The sequence below is a fragment of the Helicoverpa armigera genome, chromosome 12, assembly GCF_030705265.1.
Source record: "Helicoverpa armigera isolate CAAS_96S chromosome 12, ASM3070526v1, whole genome shotgun sequence".
Classification (NCBI taxonomy): domain Eukaryota; kingdom Metazoa; phylum Arthropoda; class Insecta; order Lepidoptera; family Noctuidae; genus Helicoverpa; species Helicoverpa armigera.
This window is the reverse complement of record NC_087131.1, coordinates 9549140-9573021: the sequence shown is the minus strand read 5'-3', so window position 1 is coordinate 9573021 and position 23882 is coordinate 9549140. Positions and strand designations below refer to the sequence as shown.

Below are 23882 nucleotides of genomic sequence, written 5' to 3'. Positions count from 1 at the left end.
GTCTTATAAAAACTTCTGGCAAAGTTTCCAAGGAAGAACAGTTGATTCCCAAAAGAAATCTCATTAAAGTGTCTTGCATTGAGGACTGATTAACGTTCGGCCGCGCGCCCCACGAATACTGATGTTAGCCGCTATTCTACTGATATATACAGTCCTAGCTTTTGCCCGCGACTTCGTTCGCGTGGAATAGTGACTTCCGGCAGATTTTTGGTTTGACCAATAGATGGCGCTGTATGTCCGGAATAAATTTTATTAAAAAAATTTTTAATTTATTTATTCATTTTATTTTATTTATTTTTATTTATGTCCTTTCTCAAGTTCAAAACTATGTCTGTACCAAATTTCACACAAATCGGTTCAGTAGTTTAGGCGTGAAGAAAAGACAGACAGACAGAGTTACTTTCGCATTTATAATATTAGTTTGGATGTACTGATATACATACAACCTCTACTGATATATTACTGCTTTAGTAAACAGTGTGGCTGCAAAGTCAACGGGTTGAGAACAACAGTTGAATATCTAATTACGAGGTAATTTGTCGGGTTTATTTTCGTTACCATGGTAACAGTTATACAACTAATACAAAAAGGTTTTCGTATATACGACATAGAATTTGCTGTGAATCGTACATGACACAATTATTGTAAGAAATTAATCTGTAAATTGACTTAGCTAATTAATTATACACATCTTGCAAAAACACCCTTAGTTACCCTTATTAAGTCTTTCTAAGTGAGAAGTTTGTACTCAACTTCTTTGAGCATTGTCTTAACACAGTTTACACTTAAACGCGTAATTAAATCACAAATATTTCATTTACTTCAACTCCGAGAGATAAAACATTTTCAAATAAAAAGAAAGAAACATAGCTACGGCTAGACATTTTTTAATACAAATCCGGGGCTTAATTAAGTGGCGTTTTCTTCTTAAAACGTCATCCGGCATCCTGTAATGCCTTCCATTCAGCCATTTGTGTTAAAAGGAGCGATTTAAAGGTTTTAGCGTTAAGAAAGATTGCATTTCCGCCGTGTTACGAGTTTCATAATGGAAGTGGGCAATACGGTGCTATTTGCTCCCGCAATTGTATCTGACCTCTTTACAAAAAGCCTTATAAGTTCCACGTTAAAAAAAAAAACAAAATACGAAAAGGTAAAACAAAAAAGTTCCAATCACAGTGAGTCGCCAACGAGCTAGATACTTAATTTATAATTAAGAGAGCTTAGTACTTAAGGAGATTAATTCAGCAAGTCCTACTTAGTCCGCCGCAATTATCAAGACAGCGCAATAAAGGCATGAGAAAGCAATATTGTCAAAGGAAAAGAACCACAAATTGAAAGGGACAAGTAAAAGTAAAACGACAAATGTGGGTTTCCTGGCACACGTAAGCTTCGCTGTAAATATGCACTTGAAGCTAGTTCTGCAAGTTTGTTTGGAAAGCTGAAAGTTTGTGCAAACAGAGATATGCGTTAGCATCCAATTTGAGGCGGGTGACGTCACGCGACGCCCTCGGAAGTCGTTAATCAGAGCCGCTGCGTCTGGTCGCCGTCGATCACGGTAACACCGACGCTTAGTCTACACAGGCACCTCGTTCACTGACCTGCTCCTAAAATATCAGTATTTTGCGATTGAACAGTACAACGATTGTAGGTAATCATCCCCAATATTTCGCGTGTTATCAGCCGACAGCATGCATAGCTAACAGCTAATATCCACAATCGTAATATCATATCTATTGCTCAGTTATCATAAATGGCCAAATCTAAATTGATTCATTAATTCAAATTAGAGGACCATCGACGTAACTTTATATTACGGCCGACGCTTGGAACCGCAAATACCAAAATGAAACCACGAATATCGAACCCTCCCGGTCTGAAGCCAACGTACAAACAAATAATAACAGACGTGAGCGAAATAAATTAAATGATTCGGAATCGCCTTTTCTGTAATCAAGAACCCTTAAACCTTACAAACGCAATTCGTTTGAACAGATCACTTTATAAGGGAATATAATTTTTCAATACAGAGAGACGTATGAAAGTGTTACGAAGTCGGCGAAAGAAAATCCTTATAAATCTGTGCCCTCGCGGGCCTCGGCTAAAGGGGGATTTGGTCCGCTGCGCCTCCTTCGCAGACTTTCATTAAGTCCTCGTTTAAACGCGACAAAGCTTTGTGGCAGTTTAAAAAGCGACGTAGGTAAACCGGGACGTAATGAATTAAAATGAAGACGAATATAAGAAATATTACGATCACGAACATAACACTTGTCGCCTTAATTTAAGCAAGCTGATATCAATCACTTTATCCAAAATATATTTGGGAGAGATTCGATTTATTTCTGCGAAATCGAATTTCATTTACCAACAGCGCTTCTTTTACACATTTAATATCAGAGAAAAATAGGTCTTTTCTCCTCTAGATGGTCAGATACGAGACGGATGGCAGAGTACTAGACCAGAGGCATTGTGCGTTACAAACACGGCTAAACTGTGTAATTACACGCTCATTTATTGCACGCGTTACTGCGTGAGAATATGTCATACAATTATATTGTTGCACTACATATCATACATAATGACGTATTTACATCGTGCTTTCGTTCCTGCACCTATGTACATTACGACGTACCTACATACAAACATGTGTACTGTCGACATGTCATTGAGACTGAGCTATTGTTATTGCTTCAACAATTGTTATTCGATAGTCGAATACCGCACGGAATTGGTGAAGATTCTTATTTACGAGTATCAGGAACGTCTAACTTGACAAGTGTGTTGTATGAATACACTTTGGGGAATATATCGCACTCCGCGCTTCCGAGGCTGATCAGCGCCTTACGACGCGGTTTCTATTTCGGCACGAAATATATGGTGCTTACATATACATACATACACCCATTTGAAAGTACTTCTAATAGATTGCTTCACATTAAAGCGTAACGATTATTCCTGATTTATTACAGTAGGAATGCTCATTTACAGTACAATTTTAAATCGCCCAAGGACAGACTTTTGATAAACTGAGATATGAAAAAATATTGCGAACTTCTCCGTCCTGAATTTTGGATGACCAGTCAATAATAGGCGTGATATTACTAGGCTAACGTGGCGATCACAAACAGCATTAATAAACAATACATTATTTGCACTACATAACTCTAAACCGAACCCACATTTAGCATAATTGGTAAACACGTAGAGTAAATAGCGAACGTTGTTACATATTGAAAATCACAATACAGAACGTTTCTATAACTGCTATAAGGTTCTACTCATGTCATGGTACAACAATTATATACTAATAATAAAATTGGATAGTGTGTTTCTTTGTTTAAATATAGTCTTCTTTGGAGCTAGTGATCAGATCTATGGACGAAGTTTTACAACATTTTCATTAAGGATTGAGCTTCAATTACCAAATTACCAATATGTATATAGCATTGTGCTTTTTGAAAACGTCAACAAGGATGAAATAAATCATTCAATGCGACATGCTAGTTCATGACCCATGCACAGGTAAAACCACGGTACACAGCTAGTGAACGATATACCGATATGAAACGTGCGATACCATTCACTTAATCATTCGTTCGTTGCGGATGTTCACTCTCTACATGAATGAACTACAGAGCGTCGAGCATTCATATCCGTTAGCGAACGCTATTAATAATACGAATGTTTTTATTGCACATTGCAGTTATATATATCAAGTTTATTAACTTACAACGTATTTAACGGATAGTTGAACATCGTAAATCAATGAAATGTATTAATGTTTCCGCGGCCGTTTTTCTTGGCGTGTTTCTGCTTTTATTCTGGTAATCAATCAACGTTTACAGCCTTGCCATAATAAGTACACGAAATCAGGTAGAATCTCCATGGGTAGAAAAGATTTGTATATTTTGGCAGATCTGTTCTTCCCAGAATTTATTTATGAAGATATTATGCTACTTAAAAACATCAAACATTTACGGATCGTTATTTAGCGCCTAAAGCTGTAAACAGCGCACCAACACAAATTACTCGTATAAACAAGTCCTCGAGTTACAAGTCACGGCATCTTCAACCACGACCTATAAATCGGAGGTAAATTGCGTGACATCTCATCTCAATACCATATTGGTACATAAACCGTGCAATTGCTAACTCCTACTGCAATACATTTCATAATCACGCCATTACGATATAAATTCACAGATGAAAGCAATACGCGATTATTTTATAACACTTAATTATTACATTTGAAATAATTTCGCATATCGAATGGAAAATATAGGCGATTATTTCTTGCTGAATATTGCTCATGGTATAACGTCATGCCGCTCAAGCTTGGCATACAAGCACGCGATCTAAAAACTATGTTTTTCATCAACGCACAATCTAATAAATAGAAAAACGTTGAAAATAATGTAATATCTAGCGATGTTGTTAAGCGTGAACTACTCTAATATGTACGTATCTATAAAAAAGCTCGTTGCATTTGACATTCGTAAAAGGTCATCTAAATATACGATGAACAAGACTTAAGTAATTAGGTAATGTTTTTGTATGAAGAATAAAAAATGAATTGCTTTTAAATCTAATCCACATATACTCAAACCGATGAAATAAAATCCTAAGTCCTATAATCTGCATATCGCTGTGACCTTTTCCGAAGTATTAAAGCGGTTACTTTGTAAAACGATGCACTTTCCAAAGCGATCGCTTCAACAGAATAAAAGAACTGCAAAGCTTTGAAATCTTAAAAAACACACTATCGCTTGAAAAGGAATCCATATTCAATTATTTAAATGGAGTTAAAAAAAAAACAAATAAGGTTTTATTAATAATATTGATACCAAGAATGTCTAATAGGTTTTTTTATGTGTTTGTTTGGAATAGATGTTGAAGTGTGAGTCAAGAATTAGCAAGTAAAGATGTCTGCTTATAATGTCAAGGCTGAAGAGGCAACTCGCTCCCACTGAGGTGACTTTGAGGACATGTTATTAGCGACCGGCCCTAGCAGCGACTTAAAGGAGAAAAGGCCGATTTAAGGCGCCATGGCTAGAGTTCTAAGAATGTTATTGACGGTAAAAACAACGAATGTCAACTATAATAGCTTTTATATCAAGGCCAGTTCAAATTTTACACTTCGATGTAAAATTTCAACCTCATCGAAGTTCAACCTCATCGAAGTTCAGTTATTGTTACCAATTTAATATTATTAGTTATACCTACTAAATATGCAGATGTGATATCTCTTCTATAGATTGTTTGAAGATTATACAAATTAACAGGTTTAGTTTGCATTCAAGAAAATAAATTACGTACCTACTTCATAATATAAAAATGAACCTTGTCGAGCTGATTTTATTACAAAACCAGGCTTCACCTATCATATTGTAAAACATTTCCTGTCTACGTGCACAAAGAAGGAAAATAGGTACTCGCATTGTATATTAATTAGGCACACGTACAAGTTCATATTATACGCCAGTATTAGTCATCAAAAGTAAATAAGTAATGCTCACTTTATATGTCGAAACCAGCACTCTTCGTTATTAAATATTGTCTAGACAAGACAAAGGTCTTAACTTATTCAAAATGCTATGAAAAGCTGAACCCATATTTAAATCTTATATTATTTAAGACACCGAACCAAAAGTTTGCTAACCTTAGCTAATAGAACCAAATGAGAATCAATTATGAATATGAAACACGCTCTACTTAAATAAATAATGAACATATTTCATTTGAAGAATGAACTCTTATCGTTTTTATTATCCAATCAATATTTGGCAGACATATATCGCTTAAAAAGCTTTATAGTTAAAGTTAACTTCATAAATATTCACGCCAACTCCGTCGAGGAAATCCGATAGAAGGAATAAATTGAGTAGAGAGAGTTATATTGGCCCAGCTTTAGGTGAGAAATAAAGTACGTAACCAACTAGGCATACACGTCATTATTGAAAACGTAGATCGAATATGTAAGTCCGGAAATTGGTTATTCCCAAAATCCATCGTGAAATTGGTTCAAAGTTTGTGAATCATCTAAAACGATCGACTTCTAAGGTATAAGTTATGTTTTAGTCTTTGGCAAACTACTTTCTATGTTTATACCTTCTCGTGTTTTGAAATAATCTTAGTTTAAAAGCACCCTTAGCTGCACAACCTTCTGCAGCAAATAGTTTGCTGAAAACTTTAAACTTTCTTATTGTTCCACTAATACACAACATCTTCTAGTGCAGTGCACACTGCAACCATTTTTCTTCAAGTACTTTTCCATTACGGGCTACAGTTTGCAGTTACTAACATTCAACCGTATATACTTGCAAATTGATAGCTCAAAGAGAATCGATAAAATACATGAATGCCATGAATCCGTTTACAAGAGCTATGTTGACGTACGAATTATATGGAGAGGTTTAAACTGAATAATTTATGAGCAACAGCGCAAAACTGAACGTTCAGAAATAAATACAAAAACTTTATGGAATACAATCATTACGAAGCTCGCACATTTAATATTTCAGTTAAAAATGCTTCCGTTACAAATATGTCAGTACTCAGTCATCAACTCATGCATCAAAACATGGTTTCCAATCAAAATGTACATGAACAAATATTTCAAATCAAGGCTTGACCATAGTACGCAAATTATATTCTCTTTCTATTTTAACTTCATCATTTTATTAACAGTCCGAGGCGTGAGATGGAAGCTATTTTTATAATGAACAATCGAATGAACTCGTAATTTTATCTGTGCGCTAATATTATATTACAGCACCTGAAGTATTACGGTCTAGACAAGTCTAAAGTTTATAGACATTTTAATGTGGGTCACCTTCATACCGCTCTCAACCTAAATCAACAACAACTTTAATACATTTCAAAGTTACATTGTATTTTGACTAAAACCTAATAGTTTTACTAAATATAAATAGCCCTCTGGCCTCTGGCTGTTGCTGTTTTGTTACGTAAAAGCAAGATTTTTTATACCTGGCCGACAATGATTAATGGCGACTCAGTGATGAAGCGATTAAGAATTCAATAGGCAGTTTTCGCGACTTAATATTTCTCTATAATGTGCACTTAATGGCGAGTAGGGAAGGGCTTGGCGTGATGATAAACTATGAAGAATAATCTAATATTAGATTAGTATCAATCTTCATTTAAATTCTGTAGATTCAAACTGAGAAATAAATGATGGGTCTTCGTAAGTAGATAAGGAATCACAAAACGATTGACAGGCGGAACGACAAAACGGAAAAAGCAGTGGTTTAATCCAGGGACAGGGGAGGGTTTGACAATGTATTTTGCACAGACAACAGGCCTGTCATATTGAGGTGCGGTGTGCTCAGATGACCGCAGTCGCAACTAGGGCTTGCGGTCGTTTTACACGGAATCGAAGGATTTTGTAGTCAATCTATTACGACAACGACGGCAACTTGGGAAATGTTTTGGTAGAAGTTATTGGTGATTCATGTCTGAGAAATAGTTTGAACGATAGCATTTATATGTAGAGTAATAACTTTGTCTTCATCAAACAATGTCTTCTCATTTTCGCAACCAAACATTTTATTGCAAAGGGTTACCTTTTCTCATTTTGATCAAGGGACGAGTGATGTTCAATTGTTCGCTAAATAATCTATTTCGCCCAAAGAAAACTCGTAAGGAACCAGCTTTTATAAGTCTTCGTCCAATAGTCAGTGGCCTACAAATTGGAGGATTGTCTGATTCTTTAGGATCGATGTTATATCAAAGATCCTTTGTCTAGATTTTGCTGCGTGAAGATGGATTTTAAATGCTTCGAAATGTTTCAATCAAAAGCATAATTTGTGGCTGTATTTATGTAGATGACATCATTCAACAGGTCTTCTAAAAATAACAATGATGTTTCCAAACAATTTCCTCTCAAAAATAGTAAATACATCGTTATAGTACACTGAACTACATGTGTACTCAAATTGTTAAATGCTAATTTGAGGACAAAACAGAAACAGTTAAATATTCACGCGTCATACGACACACAAAGGTCCCTGACACGCCCACAGTTTTTGTTATTTAAACGACTCAACGACGAACAAGTATTCAAAGCATTACTCAGATTAAGCAAGCTAACATTTTTTATGACGTTTTAAATCACACACGTGGGCGGAAGTGGGTTAACGATCTGTGATTCAGACGGAAGGACGATGCACTCGCAAATGATCCTCACTTGAATCATGGCAAGTACCCATAGACTTATACAGCGGTACATAGACAAGAGAGACTGTCGATGAATAACAATTCTCTTCAACATTTCAATAAAGCTGAATTAATGTAAGAAATTGAAGTTGACGGGGAAGCTGATGCTATTAAGTCAGCTAACAATTTAACTGTAGACGCACTACTTTGAGTAAATAAGAGAAAGCTTTCGGAAAATGGACGGAGCTGTACTGTATTCCTCGTTGAAACTACGTCCCCAATAGGGAACTCATTCCTAGAACCCAAAGCAGCAAATAAAGTTAAATGAAATCGTTGATGCTTGTTAACCTATTTCATAAATGATAATACTGTTTGCTACACCGGTAAACAGTTTAAAATCATTTTATTACTTTACTGTAAACACGCTTCATACGGTAATATAATGTCGTTCAGGAAATCTTTATAATTTTGGATACGTAAGCTAAGATTAAGTATATACTTAAAGCAGACTTAATGTTGGGCAACAATTTAGTTTCTTGCGTTAAAACAACAAAACAATTCCAGGTAACAGCTTTTTTTAGACATAATGGCGTCATTCAAGACGAGCGCTAAGTTGAAAGCAACATTAGATAATAGAATGACTAAGTATATTGGTGTAATATAAAACCTCTTACTAGATGTGAATCAATATTGACAAAATAGAGGTTTGGAGATTTTTTAGGAATTAAATAAGTCTACACCACAACAAAATCCAAAGCACTCTAAACGTTGAATTTGAGTCAGTTTTATCTATTGAAGTAGGGCTCCATAAGCCGGACACAGACACGCCTAAGCTTCGAGAAAATATAGCAAAAACCGTGACCAATGCACGTGGCTCGTAAGTATGCGCATTTTAAACTTTCCACACCTTTTCCGATCCACTTGTACAATGTCACGCCGTCACACGTAGGTGCGCCGACCTTGCGATCTATAAGATAACTCTAGGGTTCCGGTTTACTTACAAACCAATAAAAATAACGCTACTTTATCAAAAAAGGAAAGAAGACCATAACTAGGCCAAAACGATGACAGGAAACTAAGAAAAATAAACTTAACGATGCCCACATTTCTCTAGCACGGACAGAAAAACAAATGCCAAGATGTGTCTGACCTTATTACATAGTGACTTAAATGAATATGAGGCCTACCGCTTTACGTTAGGCTGACGGGCCCAAACCACAGAACAACATATTAGTGTCCGCGGCATAAAGTGTTGCATGTTTGTCTATGTCCGCGGTAATTCACAACGCTGTGGATCAGGATTTGAGTTGATTTATAATGTAAATACTCCGGAAAATACAATAGCCTGGAACCTCCTTGCAAATGGGAGTACACTTTAAGTTTAAACAATACTGTCTTGTTGATTGAAGAGCCCAGAATGTTTGATGAAATTCAATTTGCTATGGCACATATGAGTGACAGTAATTCCATGCAAAATATTAAGTGTATCGGAAAAAGGCTTGACGCAAAAAGACAAGTCCACTTATAATGTCTAAAAATAGGCTAAAATAGAAAGACGTGTTTAAAAGTTAATGTACTTAAGTAGTTATTTTGGGAACAGTCATTATTACACATGGACTTTGATATCTACTCGTGTATTGTCATTATAGTTGACCCACAGTTCAGCACGCAAACTTTTTGACAGCGCCAGTAATAAACTCATGAAAACAGTGCTTTTGTTTCCGCTATATAATTGTTTGTTACGTTATTCAATTTAATGCATAATGAGCAGTCCAGGTGTTCACACCTCACGCGTCTACACAGTTCCGGTATCACAACCAAAGTCAACGTGACCGACACTGCAGAGTCACATCATGCTGACAACATTTTACACTATTAGAATTTATAATTAACTATCTATATACAAGTCTGGCAATGCGACTCCACTAAACCCTCGACAATTAAAAAGCACGTTAATACAATTACAGCAATCAAATTAATAAGACTTTAATGAAACAAATTCCACCGGGGAAAGGGACAAAACCGCAAGCAAGCGTTATTCTATCCCCTTTCGGGTGTCTCTTTCCAATGCCGTTTTAGGCTCAATGTAGGCTGTTCCTTCAAGTGCTCGATTTAAACTCGAAGGAAATTCGTGGTATAATTGAAAGCTGTTTCCTTGAACAATTAGGTTGTCAGCAGTGGGGAAATGTTCAGGACGCTGGGGGCTTGCGCGGCGCCACAATTTTCGAACAAATAATTACTTTTGTTGAAAATTTTCGCCTCCAACTTAGAAATTCCCAACGCACGCGTCACTCAGGTAATACTTGCTTATTGTTTAATCGAAAACCCTCTCTGCGGCAAGGAAGCCAACAAACAAGCCGTACGGGTTCTTGTATCGTGATCTAAAAAGAGCGATTACGCTAGCTCGAGATTATACTAAAATAACGAATTAATATGCATGTATGTGTCCATTTACATAAAACTTGATTGGTATGGCCGCAATTAAGAGCCACAAGTAAATGTGTAAAGCCCAGGCTTGACACCGATACAGCTCTAAAGATACCTATCTACACACCTACATGAATTGGAAGCGTATTTTTAAATGTAGGAACACAGTCGTACGGTTAAAGCGTACCGCGATGAATATTACATCGCCGTAATACTTATTCCGCTAAATTATTCAGTGCAACCGTTCGCCAATTACGTCGGCACTACAGCCATATGTTTAAACACACAGTATAAAATTTCCCACAGTTGTTTTTATTTGGCTCGTGTAAGTGTGTTGTAAATCTGTGAGAACAGTGTGCCTACAAACAAGAGCGAGCTAATAACACGTTATGCAATGAAATGAACGCGAACTAAACCGCAGAGCGCGACTCCGATGAAATTAATTGAGTAATTATGGTTGACTTCGAAATTTCCCCGGCCTACGTGAACGTTGGTAAAATTAGACAGCTAGGAAATGAGGCCGATGTTCACTGTCTAGACTAAAAGCACGTAGTGGTATTAAATTGAAACATTATTCCAATAAACGTTACATTACACGGGGTACTTTTTGCGAACATTGTTTTCGACTTGTTTAACGTGTTTCACGGAAAGTAGGCCGCGTTGGACCTACGCCTTCAATCAAAGAACAAGTAGACAAGTAGAACAATTAGCTAACTACTTCAAGTAGGTACCTAAATGAAAAAAATACTTAGTAACTCTTAATTGGTAACTTGGCTTTTCTTCATTATAAGTTTGGCTTGTTTCAACAACTTGTTCTGTCGCCTCACTCACATGTCTGATAAGCCGAACTTTCATCAAATAGTGTTTATCGTACCTGAAACAAAATAATTCATCATTAAATAAAGTTCTGATTCACGTAAAAATAAGTAGTAAGTAGTATGTTTTCCCAAGGCTGAATTTAACAGCGTCGATCGGATCGTGGGCGCTGTTTGATGCGAAAATACACAAATACGTTAATATTATTGGGAAAAAACTCAATTTAATTATTTGCTATTTATAGAATTCAATGTGAAGTATTTTGTTTGTTCTACGGGAAAAAATAATATCATTTCACAATTTCAAGCTTTTAAATTAAATTAGAACATTTCTATTTATTTAGGTAAATCCTGTAATAAGGAAAATACTCCCAACAATATTTAAATAATAATTTGCTATTATAATAGTTCGTTGAACTGTATTCATGGAATAATTATCTATTTAAGTAATACCAAAAATAATTAGTTTGTACTTCCCTATGTGTATGTGACGCGTCGCTGATTTTTATAAATAACATTTCTAATCCAATGTTCTCGATTATACGGTAATCTAGCCAAATTTGGTGTTGTATGCTATCGTTAAGATACTAATTAGATAACAGCTTTATAATTAAGTAGTATAATATCTACCGGTACACTAACACTATGTGTTTGCACCCCGCGGTACGCACACAAGCCAGCTTTGCACGTAAGCTTACCCACTCCTGCTTAACAAACGTCCACAAGCAAGATTACAGTTCCACTACAATCTGTTAGCAGTAGTTATTACAGTTCCCGTCTTGCAGAACCCTTAGTAATGTTAGATCCAATAACTAAGCTGCCTTCTTGGACTTCAGTAAGCGCACCTGCTTTCTAAGACCTATAAAGATTGTATTTTTACCTCGTAGTTACCGAACCACCACTAGACGTATAGCCAAAGAAAACTCAATTAAATCAACGAAGAAGCAAGTAGGAGTGCTAAAATAATTTCCCTTGGGATCAATCCGGGAGAAACCACTGCTTAATTGAAGTTATATTTAGCAGGAATGGTAAAAAAAGAATTTGCAAATCAGCTTACCTATAGCACGTTTAGAAGTTATGGATGGATACAACCAAGATCAATCGCATACACCCAGCTAAAGCCGGTTCAGGCTTTAGCCATAGCATTTATATTTTTTAAGTACGTGATGGAAAACGATAACCAGTACCAAGCTAACACATTATGATACTCAATCTTCTTTAACTTAAAACAGCGTTGTTTTTATTCAACATTTTGAAACAACGTAATTCATCTTCACAAAAACAATTTGATAGCGAGGCGAGTCCGAGGCGGCTGGCCTGACCTTTCTAACGGCTAGAACATAAAAACTGTGTTACGCCCAACTCGTCTCGCCAAATAAGGAACATGTACAGTTACATCCCGATTACTGTAAATAACATTAATCTTAGCTATTAGTGCCAGTGCACGGATCTAATGTTTCATATTATCTTCTTATTACACGGAGCCAAGCTCATTTATACGCGGAAATCCAAAGTTACATTACAGTTCGGTTAAACAGGGCCTTTACCAGGAAACTTTAATATTCTGATGTTGATTAATAATCGGAAGAATTTGATTTCCATGAAGCTGACTTACCTATAAATATTTATGAGGAAAGTTTGACACAATGAACCTGATAAAAAAAATTAATTTTATTTTACCCAGTATTCCAATAATATTTTTGTACCTATATCAGTTATCACTGTTGGTAAAACAGGTAAAAAATACTCCTAAATTCCTTAATTAAACCAAGGATGTTCATTATCCCCCAGATAGACCATTTCCGTTAATTTTATATTTTTTTTTATGTATTTTTATAATCTGACCTGATTTAAAAGCAGGATAATGATTTTAGTAGATTTAGATTTATCCGCCATCCTCTTATTTTACTGATCTCCAAAATAATGATATCAGCCTCCAAAACTAGTAAACATAAGTCTTTTAATTGGCCGGCGATAATTTTATTCATTTTCAAAAAATAAAAGTAATTAAGTTTTATTACTCTAACAGACCAGTCACGACTATCTTTTTTTCGATAGCCAAGTACCTAATACATTTTCATCCGGCATTGGTCGTCTTGCATCGGAGAAGGATGACGCGACTAAATGCTCCAACGATGACTTCACCTCAAGCAAACACATTCAAAATAACAGCCTTTTATTATTCAAGTCAACTTTAGCATTTTACAGAACCTTGGATGATTAGTTGAGCTGTTCTTGAGGTTAGTGCACTGTCGCTAAGTGCGAATGTACCTACAGCAGGCTACATCAATATTATATAAAACTGCAGGATCTCAATATGGAAGCACGTTATTCTTCAATGAAGTCATTAACTTCTAGATCAACTCTCAATAAGGGTGTGCAAAAGTTCCAAAAAAAAATCAACAAATGGAGAGTTTTATATATTTATAAAATTGATATATGCGCAAAAGGTCACCCACTGCATGATATTATTTTTTAAGTGCTTTGACTTTATCAAAGACGTGCCAAGTTTATAGCCTAAATAAATTTGTACTAGCATAAAATAATTAATTTCTAGTTCCAAAACATATGTAGCACATCTATCTACGACTTTCGAACGCGTACACATGTTGTCTAGGTCTAGAGTCTAGACTACACTATTGAACGTGAATTTTCGTTACTTATAGTCGATCGATCATTAGGTGGTTTTAAGTTATTATTGAGTATTTTGGATATACCTTCTTCGATATGCTTCCCAATTATTACACTAGAAAACTTTTATTGGAAGGTGCTCGAAATTACAGCATTTCTTTAAAAATATTGAACCTATAGTAGCCTTTCTTTTATAAGCAAGTTTAAGTATGTTGTACTCTAGATTTCTCTAATCAAGTACGTGACGAGTTCATGCGACAACCGGTCCTCACATAGCACATTATAGCCAGCCCACTTCACGTCCGCGCCAGGGCACTAAACATTATATAACGCGTCATTATAAACTGGTAATATGTACGCAATCTTCATAAACGAATAAGGTTGCCGAAAACCACGCTATTAGACATACTCCACCAAAATGTATGCGAGTTGAGTAGATAATAATCAAAATTTAATTATGGCTTATATCCACAAGGCACGCGGCCATTAATTGGCTTGTGTCGAAATAATTACTGGAGGGGTTGTGGAGGGGAAAGGCGACAGCCCGCGACCTTGCGGCTACCTTCCGTCTTCCGTTGACACACAACGTCACGTGTTATATTTTCAATTTCATGCTGAAATTGGCTTTCAATAATCTACGTTGGAGGCTTTACATAGGTACTTACTTAAGTGAACCTTCATGAGATCATCAAGTTAAAATATCAAGATTTATCAAATATCCTTGATAAAAAATATTAAGATGCTCTTTTTGTTCCAGCATACGTTTAAATAAAAAACATCACATAATGCATGTTCGATTATAATGGCAATAAACGCGACCTTTGAAAATTATTTCTCGGCATTGTGTTCCTCAAAATAAACACAGCAAAACCAACGAATTTCAATTTAAAGCGTAATTTGATGACCACAGTAAAATATCCAAAAAGATAAACATGGCGTCTACAAAAAAGAAATTGCTTCTTTAATAGCTAGTCAGCTTTTAGCACGAACAGCGCCGTTACTAAAGAAACAGTGGTTCTGTTTTTATTTTAATTAATTTTGCTTATGGCGTTGAGAATGTTATATGTGTTATATGTGCATGCATGTACTTGTAAAATTACACTTACTATCTGCTTATTAGTATCTATGCACGCTATTCTGCAATAAGATATCTCTACCCATTCTGATTAATCGACTTTTATTGTATACCTAACAATCAAATTAGGAAGAAAGGACTTGGTTATTGATATATGCTTCAGGTTTAGGCATCCTTTAAACGCTTGGCAATGCCAAACCTCTTTTTCTTTGGTAGCTATATACCACATCACTTGTATAATAGTTAAGTATACGATCCACCATCTGGGACATTCTGTACTAAATATAGACAATGATATCATTACAATATTGATTTACCTAGAAAAAAAAGGTAATAGACACTATATTCAAAGATCAAGTATTTACCATTTTAAATAAGTTTCTATTGTATTCTTTGCAGATGACACAAAAAGAAGGTTTTGCCAACCAAGGTTGCTAGTTTGCGAACATTAAATACAATGACGAAGACGATATTTAGTAGTAAAGGTCAGTACATAGACAGAACAGGTTAGATCATTTTAGCTCCTGCGCGCATACACATAAAATTATTGCTCAACAACCGGTCGGCCCTGCTAGATTCCCAGTTTATCTAGTCGCAGTGACCCAAGAGATATATTAAGAAATTAATACTCTCCAGGTACTCACACCAGCTCCTTCTAGTCCCCAGTAACAACTGTTGTAGATTACTTATTCACAGCGTGACAGCGCCATTTTCCAATTCAAGGTAGACCTTCTTGGTTGTTATTATAATTAAAAATCTGTCATAACTTTTAAGCCATGAGAGAATTCAATGATGAGTGTTAAAGAAACATAATGAAGGAGCCGTTTATTAGAAATCCGTTAAGCTTGCATTTGCTTTTCCTTAGATATGTATAGATCTAGTTTAAATGCAAAACGGTTGAAAGACCAACCTCAAGGGAATCTCGTGAAGATATAATACCATAAAGATCTTATAAGATATATTTTCCCGATATACAAATAACGTGAAGATTTTTATTTACAACATCTAATATCTACTGAAGAGCATAGGTAAGCCGGTAAATATATTACGCTGCAAAAGAATCGGCCCGCCATAAAAAGAGGCTGTTTATACCAAGCCAATTTGTACAAGGACAGTTAAAGAGATTCCTCGCTATTGGTTTACGAGTTCTTTACGCAGACCAAGGTAGATATATATTTTTGTGTTCAAAATGCTCGGTTCGTTATACATGTTTGTTACAGAATTGGACATAGCTAGACCTTTGCCTCTGAAAATACTAAGAATAATTTCGATCCTCGGGGGTGGATCCAATCTATATGTTAAAGCATTATAATGTATATTTATGAAAATACTGGAGGTTGGTATGAATACGTACAGAGAGTAAATATTTTCCCAGAATAAAACTTGTATTTGGCTTTTAAAATTCTCTTTGTGTTCCTTTTTGGAACGCCAAATCGCTTGAAAGTACACCTTACGTCGTAGCACGTAGATGAATAGAAAATTGTGGAAAATATAGCGAAGCCAAGTTGCGGGGTGCTAAAAGCTGTGGAGAAAGATAAAGAGCAAGGATGTCAAGTGTTTACTATACAATTTATATACCATTAGCACTTATGGCAATTTTAACACAGCGGCCTCGCCAACACAATCGCTGCGGAGCGCCGAGAGCCGTCGGCGAACCCTGTCGCAACGTTCGCATCATTGATAATTGTGTTGTAATCTTATTATGTTGCTTACCCACAGGTTAGAAGTTATCAAGATTTAAGAATTCTTCGTATTTCTTGAGAATGAGTATTGTTCATTTTAAAGGTTGTGAAGGAATACTATGGGATCTATTGTTTAAATACCTTCAATGGGTATCTTAAAACAGATTCAAGCGATATGTTTTATCTAATAGATATAAAGTTACTATTGAAACACGAAAATATTGCAATATTCGTTAGCAAATTATCTACATCATCGGTTATGTTCATTTTCATTTATTCCTACGTACATATTTTACAGAGTCGGTAATAAGTGCTAAGTCTTAGCATCCTTATTGTAAATAATGTCGGGAGCTTCTCCACTTTTTCTCTCAATGTTACAGAAATGAAACTATACACCATCTAACACTAAACTGCTTTCTGTACTAATTTGCTGAAATCTTTTGTAGCTGTTAAAGATTTCTGTAGTACCCGTACCTTTTAGCAAAACATTCCAAGTGGCGGCCTTTAACACTCGTTTTATTCGAGCTGAGTCGGGGCGCAGCTTCTTTGATAGCTCGTTATAAGGAACAAAGGCAACGCAACATCAAACGAGGTATTTCTTTACGCCGCTGTGACATTTTAATAACGGTTCCCCAATTGGTTTCCCATTTTATTGTTAACGTCAATTTAACAATGGTTGGTCGTCGAGCGATAAATTGTTTCAATTGCGCTCTTTAGGTACACGATTTCAATTACCTGGATAGCATAGCAGCTATGACATTGTTCTGAATGTCCGGGTAGATGCGACTATCACTATTATTGGTGGGTTTTACCGTTGCAGACAGACAAGCGAGCACCGCAATAAATAAAGCTATACAACTCGCAAGGCAAACGCAGACTCCCGCTAATTGTGTGGCCAGATCTGGATCATAAAAACACAATTGAGAGTGGTATTCGTAGACAAACCTAGCAATATCAAAGAGTGTTGAGTTACTCAGTTCTTAGATGTAAGTGAAAAGTGAAGAATAAATATTTCATAAAAAAATGTTCTGAGCTTTGGAATGAGGTTCTTGAATAAATAAATAACATTCGAAGACCCAAATATTTTCATAATCTTAGGAGGTTTGTAACTAACTTTTGTCATTAAATAAGCTTCAGTCAATTTCTTAACATAGGTAGTTTCCTATAGGCTGGAACCAGCATAAATATAAGATTGTGTTTTTTTTTTAACTTAACCAGCCTTGAATACCAGCAAATTGTAAACGAGCTAATACGTAAATGTAACGAGCCACTGGGAGCTAGCGGAGTCATTTGCCATGTAATGAGACTCATTGCCCTCTGCAAACCAGTTCGATGGACGCGCGAACACAAACAGGATTCGCGGTCTGCGCCTTCCGTACTCCGCGATTACGAACCAATTACATGAACACGTTAAAAGAGTCAATTTAGATAAACAAATTATATGCTATCAATTGTTGTAACATGTGTACTTAATAGTGTTCAAGTGACCTTCTTTCTAGTTCAAAAAGCTACTTGGTTTCATTGCGTCCGCCAGGGGCATTGTGTCCGATCAGTCACGGTCTCGTTCATGATCGCACGAATAAGCTCGATCCATCGGACGGTCCGCGATCATGTTTCACAGTCATATTTCGTGATGGGAAATGACGAAACGAGGAAGTTTCGTGAGATTCTACGGCGCGTTACTATCGCATCATCTAGATGTGGTGATGCTGTGCGAAATTGCTAAAACACTTATCGATGTAACTGGCTGGAAATAATATCTGTGGTGTCGAATCTGACACAATGCGATAGCACGTCTAGGCTCAGAGGTTCGGAGCTCCCTCGCGCCACAGTCCCGTTAGCCGGATGCCGCAGCGCCCACTTGTTATGCAACTGATGTGTCCCTCGTTTGCCGCACCGACGCGGATCGTGCGTCGCCGGTGCTGCCTGCGCCAGCGCAACATTTACATCTTTTATAACCCAATTACTTCATAACTAACCTGTTTAGTAGTTAATTTAAAATAGGTTGCCTTAATTGGGCCAATTAAATGAGTCCAAAACTTGCAATATGGTGGGCCGCAATGTCACGATTAAAGTGTAACCTTAAGCTTTCGGCCTGACCATCTTGCAAAAATAGATACCTGCAGATTTGTATAAAAACCAAACCAGTTTCACCAACTAAAAAGGGTTTCAGTCATAGATTGAGATGTAGAGGTAAAAGTTGCTCCATGTTAAACTAACAAGGTTAACAGTGGGTGACTATGCTAAGACTGGCATTACTTAATAAGGCTTATAGCAAAAACCACAAAATTAAAAAAAGGTGTTAAGACATTTTGTTACAATGACAGTTTGTTTGTACCTAATGACATTGGAAAAAATTACAGACTGATCTCATTTATCAATGAAGTTGCCGATTAGAATTATTGTAATTTACATAAAAACTAATATATTAAAGAAAGTCTATTTTGTTTAAAAAATTAGAATGGGGATAAAACCTTCAAAATATTTTGCATTGTATCACTGAGCCATCTACAAATGTGCATAGAAAAAATAGGTATCATAAGCCATTCAGGAATATTGCAGAAGCTTTATGAAATCAGTTTAGAGATAGTTTAAGCCTATATTGTTATTGTTAAATAGTAAGTTTAAAACCCAGCAATGTTATTTATATTACTATGATTTCCTTTTGTGTTAGACATAGGATCCCGCTACAATTTCATAGATTAGCAATGCGTGATATAAGTCCAAAACACAGGCACACAAGGGGCCCGTACTGGCCCTATGTCCATCAAATTAAAACAACAAAACCTACAATCTTTTGAATAATGTTATTTATGCTCTTTGATCAAAATCAAGAAACACACCAAATACCGATTTTAAAGTATACATATTTACTCGCACATAAAAGTTTTGGCTTGATTGCTAGTCTATGCCTTTCATACTTAATTATCTTAAGGTGGAAAACACCATAATTTTCAGATATTGATTTTGTTATGAAAAGTTATGTCTTTTACATATCCAGTTTTTACAGAGGCATTGCTTATACAAAATCATTATTCATAAAATTATATATCGAAGAGAGAGACATCAGAAAAATTATTGTGTTTGTGATTTGTGCTTCTTTACATTATCACACTTAAAAAGATATGCAGTCTTATTGTTTATGATAACCCCCCTGATAAAATATTGTTATGGAGTTAGAGCCAAATGTATAAAGGAGTTTTAAAAATAATAAGTAAATAAAAAGCATTCATATTCTTAGCAATTTATTAATAACCATAATAAAACCTGTTCGCAGGTATTGTCAAATAAAAAAGACGTAGAGAAGTAGTTGTTTAAGGCATGCTAAGCAAGCACAAGAGAGGGACAGCTCGGCAGCAGCGAGTAAAGCGTAGGCGACAAGGTTCCTCTCGGCTCACCTTGCGGGATAGTTGGCGCGGGGTCCAGTGGCGTCGCCAGCACGGCCGCCAGCTGCGCCACCGCTTCCACGGCCCACAGCACCCCCCACATGTCCCACAACCACATCACAACACTCCACTATCTCATTATTGGCACAATATTCACACAACTTAACCAATACGAAGGCCTAACTATACTAATAACTTCTATTGAAACGATCATACTTTGGAAAAAATCATGTCGCAATTTGAACCTTTACTAGCATATCGTACTCTATCTATCACATTGTTCTATGATTCTTGGGTAAAGTATAAAACTGGTGTTATTCAAACAAAGACAGTTACTGCACGTCATAACATTCCTTTGACTGCGAATTACGAAACAATCTACGACAACGTCTCGGCGACCACTAGCTCGTTTCAAACTCGACTACCTTGTTGTGTTGCTTGTGTTGACAGCAGAGTACGCTCGCTCGTATTTTCTCCGTTCAGAAACGACTGGCAGTTAAATTTTACATCAAAATCGATTCTAAATAATCGATTGGCTTTAATTTATTAGTAGGCCTTTCAAAGTAACAATGTTACGTGTCCTTCTTCGCATCCTTATGTTTGTAGTATTTTGGTTTGCAAATGCATGGTCCGTGCAATTTCACTTCTGGCAATTCCTTAGGTTTCATGTTTAGCACATACTCTGCAATTTGAACTAAATATGGAAGCTTCACTTGACGATCCAATGGCATCAAGAAATCTGTAGCAGGAACCCATCGTCCATTAACTAATCTTGCGGGTTGAGAAAATATTCCATCGAAATTTAATCCAAACGATCCTAAATTATTAAATAACGTTAACTAGCTAACACAACCAATCGTAGGCAATTATTTTTGTTATAGCTTTGTAAATTCGTTTGTGACACAGCTATGGTCCCCGAAGATTAGAGAGAGAGAAGAAGAAGCGGAGAAGGAAAGTTACACAATCAGTCACAGTTGTGGCTCAAAGATCTCATCAGAAAGAAGCCACCTTAATTCGTCGGAAGCTTTTATTTTTGTTTTCACGGAAGTTTTATTTTTAGGTATCAGTGGGAGGGAATTCAAAGTGTACGGGTCAGATGCACGTACATGCCATCGAGTTTTGCAAGACCTATACTTCTATCAGGTGACCCCGTCCCGCGAGTACGTGTGATCAACCCGCCCCGCCAACCCGTGGATCATGAAAGTGTCACAAATGAATCTGCCAAAATGATATAATAATATGTAAGTATTACCGTCACAACACATTCCTAGAGATACTATGTTATCGGGGCTTGGATTTAGGAGCCATAAATTGATCAAATTTATCACTGCAAGCGCTTTGCTTAGTCGTGCCTCTCCTTGGCCGTACTTTTGCTAACAAAAGAAAATATCGTTTTGATTTGAATTCAAGATAATATGCAGTAGTTATGGACATTAAAAATATACACTTACTTTCATTTCCCCTACTTTAATCCATAAAGATCTGTCGAAATGCATCAAGTAATCTAAAGTCCGCATTTCTGGTGTTATTGATCCAATGTTTAAAGTTGAATTCCTTACTCTGGTGTATCTACTATAAGCACTGAAACAGTTATACTTATGTACTGTCGTTCTTATATCCACCAATTTGTTTATTCCAACGAAGCCCCATACAGGTGGACAAAATATGTTTCTCATAGGGACCTCGCATATTTTTGCAACGATTGGTAATATTTCCGTTCCTGCATCTGATGTCGCTACAACAATATTCTGGCGGCAAATGTTCACACGGTTCTTAAGAATCGTGGCGTTGTAACAAGCTGGTCCTAAGTTAGGAAAAATTATAACCATTTTCCTCGACCCTGAAGCATTAATCATCAGAGCCAATTCTTTCATTTTCCGTTGGTTATCGCGCAGCCATTCTCCAACTGGTCTAGATTCTCTGAAAAATAAAATTACATTAAATATTGATCGGCATATCGACTTCTCTGATCATGGCGGCCCCTTGTCCTACAATAATTAACAATATGTTATACTGTTCAATTCAATTGATCGTTTAGTTAGCGCTCTAGTTCCCTGATTTACATCCTTGGTCTCAACTCAAAAATCTCCCTTTAGTTGTGTTACAGTCTTTTGAGCTCAATGTGGGTTGGGTGATTTCAGACTTTGTAAGTCAGGTTTCCTCGAGATATTTCACTTCACCTTTTTTATCAGCCATTGATGTCCAAGATATACTTAGAAAGTACATACAAACTTAGAAAAGTTGGATTGGTACTTGCCTGACTGGAATCGAACCCACACACTCATACGTGAGAGGTTGGTGCTTTACCCACTAGGCCACCTCGCATTTTTAAACTATTTTTAGTTACTTTTTGATAAACATAAATACGAAGAACGCATAACAACAGTATTTTTTTCAAACATAACATCGTATAACTAAAGAAAAGAGTATACTATTTTCGACTAACTTGGACGAAAAGTCAATAAATAGATAAAAGGTAAAACATCTGTGTACTAAGCTACTAATGCACTATCCACTCGTTCAAGACTACTTTATGTTTTCCCAATAATAGTTCTAAATAGGTTTCTTACTGAAATGGCACATGATCCAGGACTATCAGCACATCCGTAGACGTGAGGGCCATTCCGATTTTTGTAACATACTTTACAGTTCTGCCAGGATTGTCTGTCTGGACATAAGAACAATCTTTTTCCACGAAATTCATGAAGGTTTGAGAGCAACATTCGTCGTATAAATATATTTTATGTATATACATATCACCTTCTGTCATTTCATAGTCCAGTAGCCCCGAGATCAAATGCATTGCTAACAGATGACCGGCCCCAGAAATAGTTACCACAATGTTACGTTTGCGTTCAGTATCACTAGGGTGGGATTTTTCCTCATCTGCTCTAAGATAAATTGATTCTATATTGACCTTTTTCTTAAACTGCAATACATTGTCTAACAATCCATCGTATTTATCAGATGCAAACAAAGAATCGAAGTTATAATAGGAATAACAGTAGTCCAAAAACTCTGAAGCCCCTCCAATATAATATGCCTTGCTGCCCTTCATTAACATTTCTTTCCAAACAATAGGAGATTCCATATGATGCCATTTATTTTTAATATTAACTTTGCATAGCCAGTTCTGTAACAAAAGCTCCAGTCTCACCATAAACATGATTTTAAAAAACTTTAGAGCCTATAAAACATTCCCTCTGCAAAATAATGTACCCATCGTGCAAACTATCGCGTATCGTGCATACAGTATCTACTAAAAATATTAAAAAGGAAAAACTAATTCCACGGTGTGAGAATTGATTATCTGTTTAACAATAAAACATACCCTCCAGTCCATAACAGACTTCTCAATACAATTATAACAAAAGTTTGGAAGATTTTGAGCAAGATAATCTGCTAAAAGACAAGTTTCTGCGTATGCTGGGCATTGTGACTCGCCAGCAATTACAATACGAAATCCCATGATTATTTAGATTTACAAGAATATTTCATACGAAATCTAATAGTGTCAAAGGGATACTTTTGACATTGATTACTAAAATTAAAAAACAAAAGAATAAGTAACAATAAAAGTAAAGCAAGAACATTGGCCTGTAATAAAGAATGCGTCTTGATGGCTTATTAATTTTTTCACTTTTTCTTTCAATTAAATACAAATCGCATTAAATCAGTACCAATAATGACGAAA

At 36.1% G+C, this 23882-nt stretch overlaps 2 protein-coding genes across 2 annotated transcripts in view; both read right to left on the bottom strand.

Annotated features, from left to right (window-relative positions):
- The window catches only part of LOC110383922 (uncharacterized), a 118119-nt gene extending 97502 nt beyond the window's left edge, over positions 1 to 20617 (bottom strand). Inside the window, exon 1 of the mRNA XM_021344887.3 lies at positions 20201 to 20617. Within this exon, the coding sequence (XP_021200562.3) occupies positions 20201 to 20306 (106 nt within the window). The 5' untranslated portion in view covers positions 20307 to 20617. The remainder of the gene's footprint in view (positions 1 to 20200) is intronic.
- LOC110383923 (putative malate dehydrogenase 1B) lies at positions 20035 to 23725 on the bottom strand. The gene is made up of 5 exons (XM_021344888.3): positions 23520 to 23725; positions 22759 to 23321; positions 21640 to 22108; positions 21441 to 21561; positions 20035 to 21005 (listed from the first exon to the last, which is right to left on the bottom strand). The coding sequence occupies exons 1-5, from the start codon at positions 23655 to 23657 to the stop codon at positions 20761 to 20763; spliced, it is 1536 nt and encodes a 511-aa protein (XP_021200563.1). The 5' UTR covers positions 23658 to 23725; the 3' UTR covers positions 20035 to 20760.
- Positions 23726 to 23882: the final 157 nt, after the last annotated feature.